The sequence below is a fragment of the Vanessa atalanta genome, chromosome 19 (assembly GCF_905147765.1).
Source record: "Vanessa atalanta chromosome 19, ilVanAtal1.2, whole genome shotgun sequence".
NCBI classification, from domain to species: Eukaryota; Metazoa; Arthropoda; class Insecta; order Lepidoptera; family Nymphalidae; genus Vanessa; species Vanessa atalanta.
In genome coordinates this window covers 8,876,322-8,891,980 of record NC_061889.1, presented here as the reverse complement: position 1 = coordinate 8,891,980, position 15,659 = coordinate 8,876,322, and the positions used below count along the sequence as shown (strand labels likewise).

The 15,659-nt window shown below is 32.2% G+C and overlaps 1 protein-coding gene across 2 annotated transcripts in view; it reads left to right on the top strand.

Annotated features, from left to right (window-relative positions):
* The window catches only part of LOC125071303 (atrial natriuretic peptide receptor 1), a 141,978-nt gene that overhangs the window by 72,408 nt on the left and 53,911 nt on the right, over window positions 1-15,659 (top strand). For both annotated transcript variants that reach the window (XM_047681493.1, XM_047681494.1), the window contains 3 exons: window positions 10,506-10,620; window positions 10,694-10,841; window positions 12,052-12,250. In XM_047681493.1, coding sequence (XP_047537449.1) covers window positions 10,506-10,620; window positions 10,694-10,841; window positions 12,052-12,250 — 462 coding nt within the window. The remainder of the gene's footprint in view (window positions 1-10,505; window positions 10,621-10,693; window positions 10,842-12,051; window positions 12,251-15,659) is intronic.

Genomic DNA, 15,659 nt, shown 5'->3' with positions numbered 1-15,659 from the left:
TTATTTTTAGTACAGGAAGTGTAATAATAATTGTCTTTGGAATTCGATAGATTAGTGTGTGTTTTAATTGGAACGTCTAAAGATTATCAAGCTTGCGAGATCGGGAAGGAAATTTACGAACGTTGCAAGTTAAATAAAATATTTTAAAGTTATAATTCAATTATCGTGTTTCATTTAAATGACCTCAACCGGTGTTCAATATTACTATTTTGTATTCAAGGCGATGCAATATATATATATAGCATATGTAACCCCGTCGTGTCATACGTTACGTATTCATTACGATATACTTATTTATGGTAACGAATGACTATCATTACTTTCAATTTTGAAACAATTTAATTATGGAATGTATTTATAGAGGTACTTCGATATCGCGGTTTAAATTTTCGTACATCGATTACACCTTTGGTATATGCGTTTGGTTTGAAGATTCCAGGTTCATGCATGGCGAAGCATGCTGAGTTTTCCTGTACTTTATTTGTTTATATATTTTTTGTGATATAGATATAATATACCTGGTGGTGGTCACCACCGTCTATAGTAGACGGAGCGCTGAATGTAATATTTACCATTCCTAACATCACCAATGCGCCACGAAATTTGGGTACTCAGATGTTATGTTCCTTGTGCCTGTTGCAACACTAGCGTACTCACCCTTCGAATTTGAACGAAACAATACCAAGTATTTCTGTTTGGCGGTAGAATGACCTTCCTCAAAGCTCTTCCATCAAGTGACTGTTATTTAGTGTTCTAGTTAAACGAAAGCATTGTCGGATAATTGTTCGTGTTGGCTTATAGTCTATCCACCAAACGGCCTTGGAGCATAGTAATTAAAAGGAGTGCCATTGGCGACTAAGCTCTTAGGATCAAAGTATAAATCGTTTGATTTCGTTTATATATTTTAATATAATAAATAAAATGTATCTGTTAACTTATGACGGCGCCCTTTCAAGTTAAATTATCGGCCTGAACATATATCGGCCTTAACAAATATTTAATAATTTTTTTTGTATTTATTCTTAAATTATTCATCCCTCGAAATTTTACTTGATGGTAGGGCTTTGTGCTAGCCCGTCTGGGTAGGTACCATCCACTTATCAGATATGTTACCGCCTATCAACAGTACTCAGTGTTGTTGTGTTCCAGTTTGAAGGGTGAGTGAGCCAATACAAACACAACTCCGTTGTCTATGGGTGGTGGTGACCACGTACCATCAGGTCTATTTGCTCATCTGCCTTCCTATATCATAAAAAACCACTGAGACATATGGTAAGCACAAGCGTCACTCACACTAATGCAAACAGATGATTTAATGAAGACGAAGACGACGCGCCTTCTTGAGTGAATAGATCTAGGAATTATTTATTGTAAGCTTAAATTAAAACAAGTGACACTTTCAAATAAAATATTTGTCTTAGCGAATTAAAAATCATCTTTCAAACATTTATCTTTGCAGCCATTAAGAGAAACAATTAGTTTAAAAATATAACCTCGTACTCGTCTGAAAGCCATCTTCTAGACGGTTTTATTACCAGTTAAGCTATTTTTTACACGAGTACATTCACAAGAATTTCAGTTGTGTTGTTCTTGTTCTGTCTTATATTTATAGCAATGCATTTTTCTTAGACAATTTATCTTTAGTTATAATTTTCATTATTATTTTATTGTTTCTCACATTGGGTATTTTTTATAATTTTGAGGGCTCCGTACCCAAAAGGTAAAACGGGTCGATTGTAAGATACTCTCTGTTTAGTTTTGTATATTGCATACCCATTGTCTGGAAGAATGATGATGATGGAGTAGTTAAGGCGTAAAAGCGTACAAACAAAATTACATTACAAAAAGAATTGTAATTTATTAATATTTATTGTTTTTTTCTTTCGTTAGTTTAATGAATTTATTAGCATTTTTTATTTCTCGGAAAATTAATGAATTGACCAAAATTTATAGCTCTTACCATATCGCTAAAATCAATTTCTATTAATGCATATAAATAATTAAATCGCATTATAAGATTTTATCAAAATAGCTAATAAAAATGTGCTATAAAATTATGTAACCAACATTTTTTCGACTAAAATAGTTGGCAATTTGCGCTTGTCTGGATTTTTTACAAACTCTAAAAATTCAATAAAAATACACTAACTTTAATTCAAAATTAAATTACATTGCGTATTAAAAGTTACTTATTTATTCGTACCTTTATCTGGTGTTAGGGCAAGCCTGTCTGGGACCATACATTCATTACCAAATTCTTCTGCTTAAAATTAGTACTGTTGTGTTCTGGCTTAAAATTTAAGTAAGGCCAATGCGGCACCAGCCTTCGTCCCAAAGGTTGGTGATGCATTGGTACGAGGACTGCTTAATATATCTCAAAGGACTGCCAGTCCACCTACCTTTATGATAAAACAAAAAAATCTCCCGATCGATTATCGATATCGATAATCGATCGGGAAAGCACCACTAAATTTTCTTGGGCTGGATTTGCACTCTGACCCAATCTTGGTCTGATGAAATTCTTTCAAAATTCTCTCAACCTACTTGTGTGGTATTATCCATCATCAAAAGTGGAGTAAGTTAAGTCAATAGTGTGAAATTTTCAGGCGGTTATTTTGGTAGAGACGCCTCTATTAAATGCTATTTATTAACATGAAAAACCTATTGAAAAAAATAATTAATGCCTTCATTTTTAACACTTAATATGTAAGAACCAATTTGATTCATCTCTACAATTCAGATCCGTCGCAATATTATATTTACACAACTGTGAACGCGGGTCACTTCTGCTTAGCTTGTTCGTATCTGTTTCGCTAGTTCGAATTTGCTTCGCCTGGTCGCTTCTGTTTCACTTTGTCACTTGTGCATTTGATCCTTAACAGCTGCCTGTATCTTAAGTTTATGACATTATCTGTATGTATTACAATATTATATAGTACTCACGTAACAGCTGTTGGATTCCGTTTCGTATTTTCTTACTACACTTACCTCGATATATTTTAAAGTGAAGTTTTTAGAAACCCTTCCCTATGTAACATTTTTAACAACTTACTTTTTAATATTAAGAAAATCAATATATAAAAACATATTTGATATGTATAGAATAATGAATATATAATATATTTTTCCATAAAATGTGTCATTATTTAGCATAAACTTAAAAGTTTTTTTTTTTTTCAATGGTAATGTTTATATTCGGTTTTATGACTAAATCTTGATCTTGTTATAACCGATGCGTCGGTTTTTTTTAGAAATAGCATTAGATTATAAACTTCAGTGGAATCCTCATTTATCGTCCCTCACTGGAAGGCTCCGCAGCATACGCGGTTAGAAAAGTAAGACAAGTATTATTGATACCGCGCGCCCTATATTTTTTTGTTATTTTCATATGATATACTAGCGACCCGCCCCGGCTTCCCACGGATGCAATGCTGATACTAAATATACTACAGAATGTCTTACGTTCACAGTTTTTCAGCAAATACAAACCGCTATGTCCCTGCGCTTTAAATCTGTAATATCTTCGAAAATATTCATTTAAATTACATGCTGTGGAGGCTCATATTGATCTATATTAAATGCACAATGTATTTAAGATACTTAATTGGATTTACTGCTGTATTGCTTAAAAAGTGGAGGATAAAAAATGATTATTGTGGTTATCCCTAAGAGGTAGACATATACTATCGCAGACTTTTTGAGGTATAAAATACTGTAGTACATTATTTTGATCTATCTCATGGGGTTCAGCCAGCGTTTGCAATGTAAGCGCAAAAAAAAATGTGTTTATTTAGACATCATTTCAGAAACCTCTAAAATTGTCAGTGATTCTCTACTATATTGTGCATGTATTATACATATTAACCTTCCTCTTGAATCAATCTATCTATTAAAGAACACCGCATCAAAATCCGTTTTGTAATTTTAAAGATCTAAGCATACATAGGGACAGACTGCGGTAAGCGACTTTGTTTTATACTATGTAATGATAATGATTATTTCGTGATGGTAGTAGAATATATTGTAGGTTAGGTTGAACTTTGGTTGTATGTTTATTTGGATAGGTATATTGGCTTTCTCAATTTTTACTTTGTTTGTTAGAAAAATGTGTAAGCATTTAGGTTAGTCTTCTTCTATATCTCTCTATAAGTACATATAAAAAAAGCGTAACTGATCGAAAACTGTACATAGAAGATATTTGAGAAAATATCCTCTATGTACAGATTTCGTTCGATCGAATAGTACTGGGGGTATTTATTAATCACAAAAATATGTTTTTTAGAATTTTTGTCTGCTTATCTATTCGTGAGCCGAGATGGCCCAGTGGTTAGAACGCGTGCATCTTAACCGATGATTTCGGGTTCAAACCCAGGCAGGCACCACTGAATTTTCATGTGCTTAATTTGTATTTATAATTCATCTCGTGCTCGGCGGTGAAGGAAAACATCGTGAGGAAACCTGCATGTGTCTAATTTCAAGGAAATTCTGCCACATGTGTATTCCGCCAACCCGCATTGGTGCAGCGTGGTGGAATATGCTCCAAACCTTCTCCTCAAAGGGAGAGGAGGCCTTTATCCCAGCAGTGGGACATTTACGGGCTGCTAATGCTAATGCTAATGCTATCTATTCGTTTATTAACACTAATCTCCGACCGATTGAATAGAATTAGATCAGTGAAAACCGATTTCAAATAGACTAACACTTGTTGACTTTCAGACGGGATGATATTTCATTATATATAATTGTATTTAACAAACATAACTTAATGTATTTTTAATTTAGGAAAAGAGTAACTGCTGGGTTTTTTGTCGGTTCTTCTCGGTAAAATCTACATTCGAACCGGCGGTAACTTAACTTTTAATATATTCCTGTAAATTGAAGATTCAAAAGTGCTTTTACATGCCTACTTGAATTAAGTATATTCTGAATTCGATTCTGGGACAGGAAGAGATATAGATACTCGTAGATACGAAGAAACGTGTTATTTTGTACAACTCTCACATAGGAAATATTGAAGTACTTAACATTTGTAATTAAAGCGGTCGTATCGCTTTAAAGCGATGTCGAAGCGAGCTATAGGGTTTTATTGTAACGTGTCGATATCAAATCACTAGATAAATAGGCTTTATAAAATGAGTGTGAAGTGACTTATAAAATATAGCTGAGTAATCTGATTGTAGAAGTGTATCGATTAACGTTGAAGTGGTTTCTATTGCCTTTGTTTGTAATGTGCTCACACGTGAACGTTTTCCGTATTTTTGTCTCTTTCTAAAGTGTTTATTTTTTGTTCACATTACCGGGAATTTTAAGATGTTTTTTGATTTATTTTATTGTCAGATGTTTTGTTTCTATTCGTCTTTACGACCTCATTATATCTTATTATGTTTATGAATAAGTTTTATTGTATGGTTTATTAATTTTATTATTATATTCTTATGTAGAAACTTTTTAACTATAGTTTATTTATATATTTTTTTTATCTAGGTACGAGAACCGGTTTCGCACTGGTATAATAAGGTTCTACATAACTTTTATACAACAATAATCAATTATAAAAATATTTCAGCTACTATACACAAATAATATTTATTGACCAATTTACTTTTTTTTTCGTGGTTGACTTTCTTTTATAATAAGTAGTGTTTATTAAATGATTAAATTTATTGATTAAAAATAAATGGCTTACTTGGTACTACATTCCATTTATTATAATTAACGTACTTGGTGGCAGGGCTTTGTGCAAGCCCGTCTGATATTATATTCTATATAGATATATAGATATTCTACCGCCAAACAGTATTGCTGTGTTCCGATTTGAAGGGTGAGTGAGCCAGTGTATCTACAGGCACAAGGGACATAACATCTTATTTCCCAAGGTGGCGCATTGGTGATGTAAGGAATGGTTAATATTTCTCACAGCGCCATTGTCCATGGGCGGTGTTGAACACTTACCATCATCTGGCCCATTTGCTCGTCCGCCTACCGATAACTTAAAAAAAATCAAACATAACTGTATTAGAATGAAAGGCTGTAGAGGTATTCTGTTAGAAGAAACTCCAAGCTCGCAGAACACTAACGTGAAGTGTCAGTATGTTATATGCGAAATTTACTGTGATGATTATATAAATTCTAGCTGTGCCCGCGACTTCGCGCGCGTTGTTAGAACTTAAGCTATTTGAATATTGTAGCGTGATTTTATTTTTATTCTATAAATAATTCTAAAATAAAAGTAAGCCTAAGTTACTCCTTATTGCATGCCAGTGAAAGTCCCGTCGAAATCGGTTCAGCCGTTCCAGAGATTAGCCGGAACAAACAGACAGACAGACAAAAATTGTAAAAAATGTTATTTAGGTATATGTACTGTGTATACATACATATGCATTTAGTAGAAATGGGCTGTTTTAATATTATAAACAGAGACTCCAATTTTATTATATGTATCAAAGTGGCATATCAGTATCGATATTTATCATTCCACGAGTGAGATACCGAGTGAATTTTCACACAATTTTCACTTTTGATCTATTATTATATATTAAAGAGATAAATTACGCTAATATTATAAACGTTTAACGTCGTTTATTATATGAAAGAATTTCTACCAATAAACACAAGGCCGTGTCTATTTATCGAATTGGCATTGTACTGGCTATTTACTTACTTAATTGCCATTGCATTGCCAACTTGTTATATCTCGTGCTTTTATTAACACCAGCACACGCGTTTGAAAGAAATATATTATGGTTTCGCGATAAATCAACTAGTATCGTAATAGTGAATATATATTTATGGCTTACGATATGCTATATTTGTGTTCTTAAAAAGGGGAAAGGGGTTAAAATGATTGTTGTCTGAATTGATGCTTAAAACTACAGTAGTGTAACGGTTGTGATGTGTTGATAAATTAGGTACCCAGGTGATTGTGATGTCACGAGATATTAGGTATCCCTTGTACTAGTAATCCCCACTCAAAAAACGTTTCACGTGTTCAACGCGTTATTGGAGGGGTTAATAGTAGTGATTATTTTTTCTCATTCAACCAAATGAATATATAAGATTTTCTTCTAGAAAGTAAAGTCTAGTTACAATACACGCTATTAACCGATAATAATAAAAGGAACAGCCGAGATGGCCCAGTTAGTATTATATTATTAGTATATTTAATGTATATCTATTTATGGTATTTTCGCTATGTGTGCCTCATCTGTAAATACTGTTGATTAAAATTAAATAAATAAATTCGTAGATGCTCTTCATTAGAAATACGTAACATACCGTGAATGTTTAGTCAGCCATCTTCCAACTGAAGATGCTAATGGAAAGGAACCCGTGCCAAATGAGATTTTGAAAGATGTTAAAGGTGTTTTACGTATTGCAATATTACCGTAGTAAACCAGACAGTTTAAATTAAACCTTATTCAACATGTAATAAAGTTTAATTTTCCATGTGAAAATCGTTGGCACCTTACAGTCTGAAACTTGATATGACCTAATGATCGTAAATTGCTTCATACATCGGTGCTTGCCTTGTAAAATTATGACCGTGAAAATATATAAAACGAAGTTAATAGGTACTTCAGGAACGTAAAATTAATTAAACATCTACAGGCTTCCTTAAGAGCACAAAGATTTAGCAATAAGATCGAAGAGCAGGGCAAAGAAGAAATATAAAAAAATACAATATATATATAAATAGATAAACATGTTCTGTACGTGTGTCTAGAAGAAATAAAAAAATAAGAGAAACTTTTTCATATATATATATATATAAATCTTTTGCGCGTGTGTCTATAACTGAACTCCTCCGAAACGATTGAACCAATTTCGATAAAATTGGATGGTTTATATTGCGATCGAGAAGTAAAGAAAAACATTTATTACATCGGGACTAATTCGAGCAGCTATTATAAGAAAGAGATATAAAATAAGTCATTGGTAGGCATTAGAAAGAGACAATATGAAATTGAACAGTTACGTGATTTTGACACGAAGTAATAATTGTCTAATTACGGTGTATCCATGCATTTTGATTGTAATATATATCTAACTAATCAGCCATTTGCTTCTGCGGTCTCTCATATAAATAATTGACTTCCTCGTCTATTTTCAACTTTGGTATTTTAATGATAGCTAATAATAGCCGGCAGTATTTACGAACAATATTTACCGCAATACACGTTAGCGTGACCTTGAATTCATAAACTCATTAATATTCGAACGAATAATCGTTTCGATAATAATTTGAATTTAATTTCCGAACGATTTCGATAATTTGATATTTTTTAACTTACCAAAAAGGTTATAAGACGAATGTAATACATATTTTTACTTTAAACTGATTGAATATCTACTTGTTGACATTGCACTTTAGCCCGGTCAATCTAGACATTCGAAGTGACATCAATTTACAACAAGCTAAAAATGCTTTTTTCGGGATATTGGACCTTTGACCTCAAATAAAAAAAAATCCAGGTACCGAAATGAATCGGAACTTCTGAATATTATTTTTAATTATGTTTTGAACAAGTGAAAGCATTTTCAGCTTGTTGTAAATTTATGTAAAAATTTACTCCTCTGTAAATCTGTAATTAGATTTTATTAGTATGATATAATGAGTATGATATTTCACTTGGAAATACTTTTATCAAAGAATCACTCTAATTTCAATATTGTAATATAATATTCTCAAAGCAACAATTGAATAGTATAACAGTCGTCTAGTTATAGTCGCGAATACGATCGTCGCCCCTTGGGCTATTACAAGCGGTTAAGTGAATATATTGTTATATTCCCAATGAATATTGTTAAATATTTATTATTAAAGGTAGAATTTAATATAATAATACAATTTTAAAGATATATATGGCTATATATGGATTAAAAAACTTCTTAAAAAGCGAGTTAAACGTGTCATTTCTACATATAATATTTTATTGTTTGCTATACTACTATATATAATTGTATATATATTTGTTCATGTAAGCTCGTAAATGCACTTTTGAATCGTCAGGTTGAATTGAATGTTAAACTACCACCGGTTCGGAAAGATTCTACCGAAACGAAACGGTAAGAAACTCAGTAGTTTTAATAGGTTTAAATGTGTATTCTCAGGATCTCAGAATTCTTTTGAAGATTTTTTGAAAAGAGATTTTTCTTTGGACATTTAACTACACTTCTGATTCAGAACGATCTGTTCCAGACAGGGTTGTTTCTTATCTTTTATTATCTAGTCAAACTAACTCAAAGGCATAAAATTAGTCTGCAATTCCATTAAAGGATTAACGTTTTTATATTACACGCCAATTAACCTTTGTGCTGTTTTTGTGGGAGTTGAAATTCTTTTGATTTTAATGCCACATTTATGTGTATCTGAAGAAAAATAATTTAAGATATGTGTGTTGTCTTACAGAAGCGTAAATTTTAATTTAGGGATTATTAGGGATTAGGGAAAAAAGGAACCATTATAAAATCACTTCATTGTACGTCAGTCTGTCCATTTTTCCGAAGAACGCGTAAAGGTATAAAGTCAATATTAATACCAAACACCGAATTCTATGGTCCTTAAAAGCCATGAAAAAATCAAACCTCTAAGACAATACAATAAACAAAATACATGGCTATTTGTCGTACATCAATCATATCAAAACCTTTTCTTCTGTTCTTTCTTCTTATGTTCTTTCTGTTGATCTATAATCATGTAATATAGCAAGAAGCATAAGACTAGGAATAAATCCAAAAACCGGTAAATCTGACAGTATTATGTGGTGTTACGGAACCATCAACGCGAGAGTCCGAAATGCACTTACCCGGTTATTTTCATATGGACTCAAAAAAATAACAAACTTGGTTGCTTTAGATATCAATATAATTTTTATATATAATATGAATTGTTTATATGACGCTTTTGTTGAATGCACGCAATTAAATAGTAGGTACTGGTTCACTATATTTTAAGTATCCCAGATTGAAGAACGAAGATGTTAAAGTTTCCAGTATTATGGAATGTATAATAAATCAATACAATTACCTAATATAAAATGTTATTAAAGTGTTGTCCTTAAAATGATTTATTTATGAAATTCTCCTTAAATATTTGTTAAAATGATACTTTTATGAAAAATTTATAAAACATTACAAAATATATAACATAGTTACATCTCAAATATTATAGCCTCTTAAGTATTATTTAATACAATTCATTTAAAACATCATTAAAAATGTGAAAAGAGTAAACGCGACAGTGAAACGCATCCCATTAGCTGGGCAGAGCATGTTGTCTTTGAGAGTGAGCAAGACAGAGAGCGAGATGGTCACTGTCTAGGACATGACTAGGCAGTCTTTATTGTTATTTGTAAAATGTATTTTAAAAAACACTTAACGTTTTTTTTATCACTAAATCAATAATAAATTATTTCAATTAAAAAAATAATAGTTTTTTTATTTATTACATTGTGTTATTTATTAGATAAAAACTGTAATATTTTACTATGAAACTTTATTTACAGTTGTGGTGGTATGCGCGAATCCGAATATTGTTCGCGAGATAATGCTGGCAGCTGAGGATCTGAACATGGTTTCCTCTGGAGAATACGTCTTCTTCAACATCGAACTATTTTCTAAGTAAGTATTTTAACTACATATGTCCATAATTACCATAATAAAATTTAAATTTATCGTAATATTTCTTCTATAGCTTGGCGTCAGCTTCGTCCAAAGAACCCTGGAAGGTCGAAGGGGATACAGACGAAAGAAACGAGCGAGCGAGACGGGCGTATAGTGCTGTCCTTACCGTTACCAGTCCTGCACCAGAGAAAAAAGAATATTTAGAATTTTCTGATCAGGTACATTTACAATTTCATTGTTTGAATACAATAAAAGGTGTTTAGGACGTAATTTGTCTACAACGGCTTTGGATATCAACAAATTAGCTCAAATATTTTCTGAAAAAATCCTGCTATAATATTTTTTCCCTAATTCGTAAATATACTGTAAGCTTAGCAGTAAATACACGGTGAGAAAAGTATTCCAATGTCAGCGTTATCCTCAAATTTATTCAACCAGAAATAAAGTTTTGTTTCATTGTTGTGTTTCAGTGTAAATATTGAATGTGTGATGATGTTTCAGATCTTGAGCTTAGTGATGATAAAATCATATACTGTGTATATACTAATTACATAGTTTATGCACAAGGGAACGAAGGTTCTAGACAACTTACTATCGTCTAAGTTCCTGTTGCTCCTAGCCTAAATCTCCATAGTACTCATTCGTAACCGCAAACTTGAAAGTTTGCGTTTACTTCCTGAACTAGGTTCATTATATAAGTATTATCACTTGCAAAAGACCATCCAGTTCTGGACAAAGTTCAATTAACATTTTATTCATTATTCATTTTAACGATTCCTTTGAAGCGACGTGATTTAGATTCTTAATAAAGGTCTTTGAAAGTCTGAACTTTAAAATTATTAAAGCATTAAATTCTTACAATATCTAATTAATAATCTTCTAGAAACTCAAAACTGACCTACAATTTTTAATTAAACGTCAGTTTTCGAGCTAAAAATAAACATTTCTGAAAGTATAAAGTCTAATGAATGTTTTTCCACCCACGTGCTTTAACTTTTAAATAAAATATTTTTTAAAGAAAACGATTTTCAAAGGGAAAGGAAATAATAATTGATCTAAATACGGTGAATAATTATAATTTAAATATTGTTCTAAGTTAATTATTTCTGTATTTTATATCAAACGCGCGTTCTACGCCATTTTTCGTGGAACAATTTAAAACAATCAGAAAAAATTGTTATTTTTTTAAGATATAGGTAGACGAACGAATGGGCCAACTAAAGTTAAGTGGTCATCATCGCCCTTAGACAATGGCACTGTAAGAAATATTAATCGCCATCAGCCTTGGGAACTAAGATGTTCTGTCCCTTGTTCCTTCAAACCGGAACACAAAAATACATTTAATATTTTTTTCCGGTTTTACTCATACATATCCCTAGCATAGGCATTTATTATGTCTTTTTATAACTAATATATTTTTATTTATAGGTCAAAGAACTAGCAGAAACAAAGTATAACTATACATTCGGCAAAGGCGAAGTTGTATCCACATTCGTAGCTGCGTTCTACGATGCTGTGCTCCTTTACGCGTTGGCGCTTAACGATACTTTGAGACAGGCCAATGACCCCAGGGGACAATTGGATGGAGCGGCGGTCATCAGAAACATGTGGAATAGAACATTTCAAGGTTTGTCGAATTTAATGAACGTACATGCTTAGAGAACTAGGTCCATATGATAAAACACGACACCACAAACGAACTTTGAGATCAGACAAGCGAACCTCACATATAGCGAACTGATAATATATATGTATGTAAACACTTCTTTTTTTATGATATCGGTAGGTGGACGAGCAAATAGGCCACCTGATGGTAAGTAGTCACTACCGCCCATAGACAATGGCGCTGTAAGAAATATTAACTATTCCTTACATCACCAATGCGCCACCAACCTTGGGAACTAAGATGTTATGTCCCTTGTGTCTGTAGTTACACTGGCTCACTCACCCTCCAAACCGGAACATAACAATACCGAGTACTGCTATTTGGCGGTAGAATATCTGATGAGTGGTTGGTACCTACCCAGACGGGCTTGCACAAAGCCACCAAGAAAACTTCCGAAAGAGATGAATTATCAACAAATTAATCACCATAATTCTATCACTAAGCAATAATAGCTTGTAATAATGGGACTTAGTCTAAACGATAAATGAACACTAACTTGACAGGACAAATTAATTAGCCAAAACTTGGTTTATTAGTTACCAATAAAGACATCTATAATTCTCATCTGATATGATCAATGTTACCAAATTATTGTATTTTTATCTGAACTATAGACTTGTAAAGTTTTAAATCTATTCTACAATTAGAAGTAGATTAAAATTGTTTACAATATATCTTTGTTGGAAACATGCTAGGAATCTGAAAAGTGTATAATAATAAAACCGTGTTCACATTTGTAACGAAGAATTGGAGGCAGCTACAATTCTCCCTTTTACAAACTTTCTTTTATATTTTCATCTGTCATCAAGCATGATATTAATACGATTGTTTGCGAGTTTAAGGAGACAAGTATAGTACGTGGTTCTATTACAAATTTGTAAATTTTTGTTTGGTTTTCCTTTAATTTTATGTAACGCTTTTGTTTTCATAATAATTCATTAATCACTTATGTAGGATGTATAGGTTTATTGAGTTGCATTAAACTCAAAATATTTAGTACTTCTTTGTATATTTGATATAGAGGCATTGTATCCAATATGTTATTGATTGGAGATATTATTAATTAAAACATTAAGTGATTTACTATTAAGATTTCTAAAATCATTATGTCAAGAAAGTTTGAATATGGAACGAAGAAGAAGCAGCAGTGCGTCCATTACAAAATAATTACAACGGATGCATTGCTAGTTAGGAGACGAGACTGGTGCCTAGCATGTACCTATATAAGTAAGACCTGTTATAATTTTAAAATGTATATATCAATCATTCATCAGAATTTTTACCTTCAAGTAGACATATTTTGTAATACTATGATCAAGTTTGATTGAAAGCGTGTCGAAGTTATTACAGCCATTTGGGACACACCATTTAAGATCTCATGGTCGACTAAGATTTGCAATGCAAATGCCGTAATCCTCTTAAAATACCAAGTATATTACATTGGGGAGCTGAGATGTTCCATTGCACTGAGTTTTCAAGTTCTGAATTTGCTCATTGAAGAAAAATGTCTTGCGAAAACTCTTTTGCCTTCTGCCTTAAATCTATCCGTGCCTAACCCTTCTCTATTAAGATAAAATTATGTCTTTGGCCAGCAATCATAGCCATAATCCATTAAATGGCCCAGGGCATTTAAAATGTTAAAAAAATGTCATTTTTGAGGCTCGTGCCATGTTTTACATAAATCCTTTTTGGAGCAATGTTGTTATGTGGTTTCCAATTAATACGACTGCATAATTGACTATTAAAACATTTTTTTAAATTCTTATGTTAAAAGTTATGAAGGGGACGACCAATAAAACGATGGATGTGTGTGAAATACGATATGGCTGGAAAGAATGTAACTTGTGAGATGACGTCAGACAGAGATGGAAGAAGAAGACATGCTGCGCCGATCCCAAATAAAATTGGGATAAGGGCACTAGGATGATGATGTTAATTATAATAAATTCGTTGAAAAAATGATTTATAAGGTTCTCGTACGCTCTTTTTGGTAGAATTGATAAACCGGTGGCATATTTAATTTAATTCTGTACCGACGTTTCAAAATATATAACAAAAATATTGTGATTTTGAATAAACTACGTTGTGTACTTAAAATATGACCCAGAATATTCAAACAGTGTATATAAATATGTCGTCGTAAATTCTCTATTGACAAGAATCAAACTGATATCGCGTTGTTGCTATCTATTGTTTATTAGGCGCTTTACGATCAATAAAAATTTTATTCGTCAAATAACATAAACAAAATATATATAAAATTCTTGGAAGGATTTATTTGTTATAGGTTTAATGATATTGTTTTATTGAAACTGAATCACAACAGTGGTAAATTAAAGATTAAGATTGCCGATTGTTCTCAGTAGAATTTAAGTTCTAAAAAGATTGTAGCGTTACTTTAATATTTTGTAAAATTTCGATACAAATCGTGTACGAGTTTCCTTGATACAATGATTGTATGCGTAATATGAAAGATGATTTAGTTGATTTGAAGTTGACGGTATTACAATAATGATATAATATTGTAACAGTAAAATTTCAATACTAGATCTATAAGAAGACATTTTTAATGAATTGTTCATTTCTTTGTAATTTAATGAAAAGGCAGACGAGAGATGTATCTGGTTGTCGGCTCAAAAACTTTAATGAAACTGATATATTGGCACTGTACGAAATATTAACTTATAACTAACGTAATAGAATGGCCCATGTTTTGACGACCTCCGGTGTACACCGGTTTTCATGGGTATGCCTCTCCGGGTTTGATTCCCGGCCGAGTCGATGTAGAAAAGTTCATTAGTGTTCAATGTTGCTGGGTGTCTGTGGTACCGTCGTTGCTTCTGATTTTCCATAACACAAGTGCTTTAGCTTCTTACATTGAGATCAGAGTAATGCATGCGATGTTGTCCAATATATATTTATTTATTTATGTGCCTATGATAATACTAGCTCGCTCTTCACTGATAACTATTTGAACAGGCTTGAATTAAATAACCAAACACAAATCTGAATTATTATTTTTTTTTTTTATCAACATCTCTGACCTTACATTCCATTTTTAAATATATATTTTTTTCGAACTGCCGAATAGTTTTAACGATCAGCAAAATTTGTTTTTAGCTCGAACTTTGATATTGACCAGGAATAGACTCCGTATTATACATTCTGTTTCGACAACCTACTGTTGAATACATCTACTAAATTTATAGACGTTAAAGACTATATTAAAGACAGAAACGGGCGATAAATAAGCGGCTCAGAAAGTAACAGGGCGTAAATATTCCACAACGAGGATTTAATTTATGAACAAGGTTTTGGGGATTATTTCATCAACCGAGATGGAGCACGTTGGTTGATATACATTTGTCGG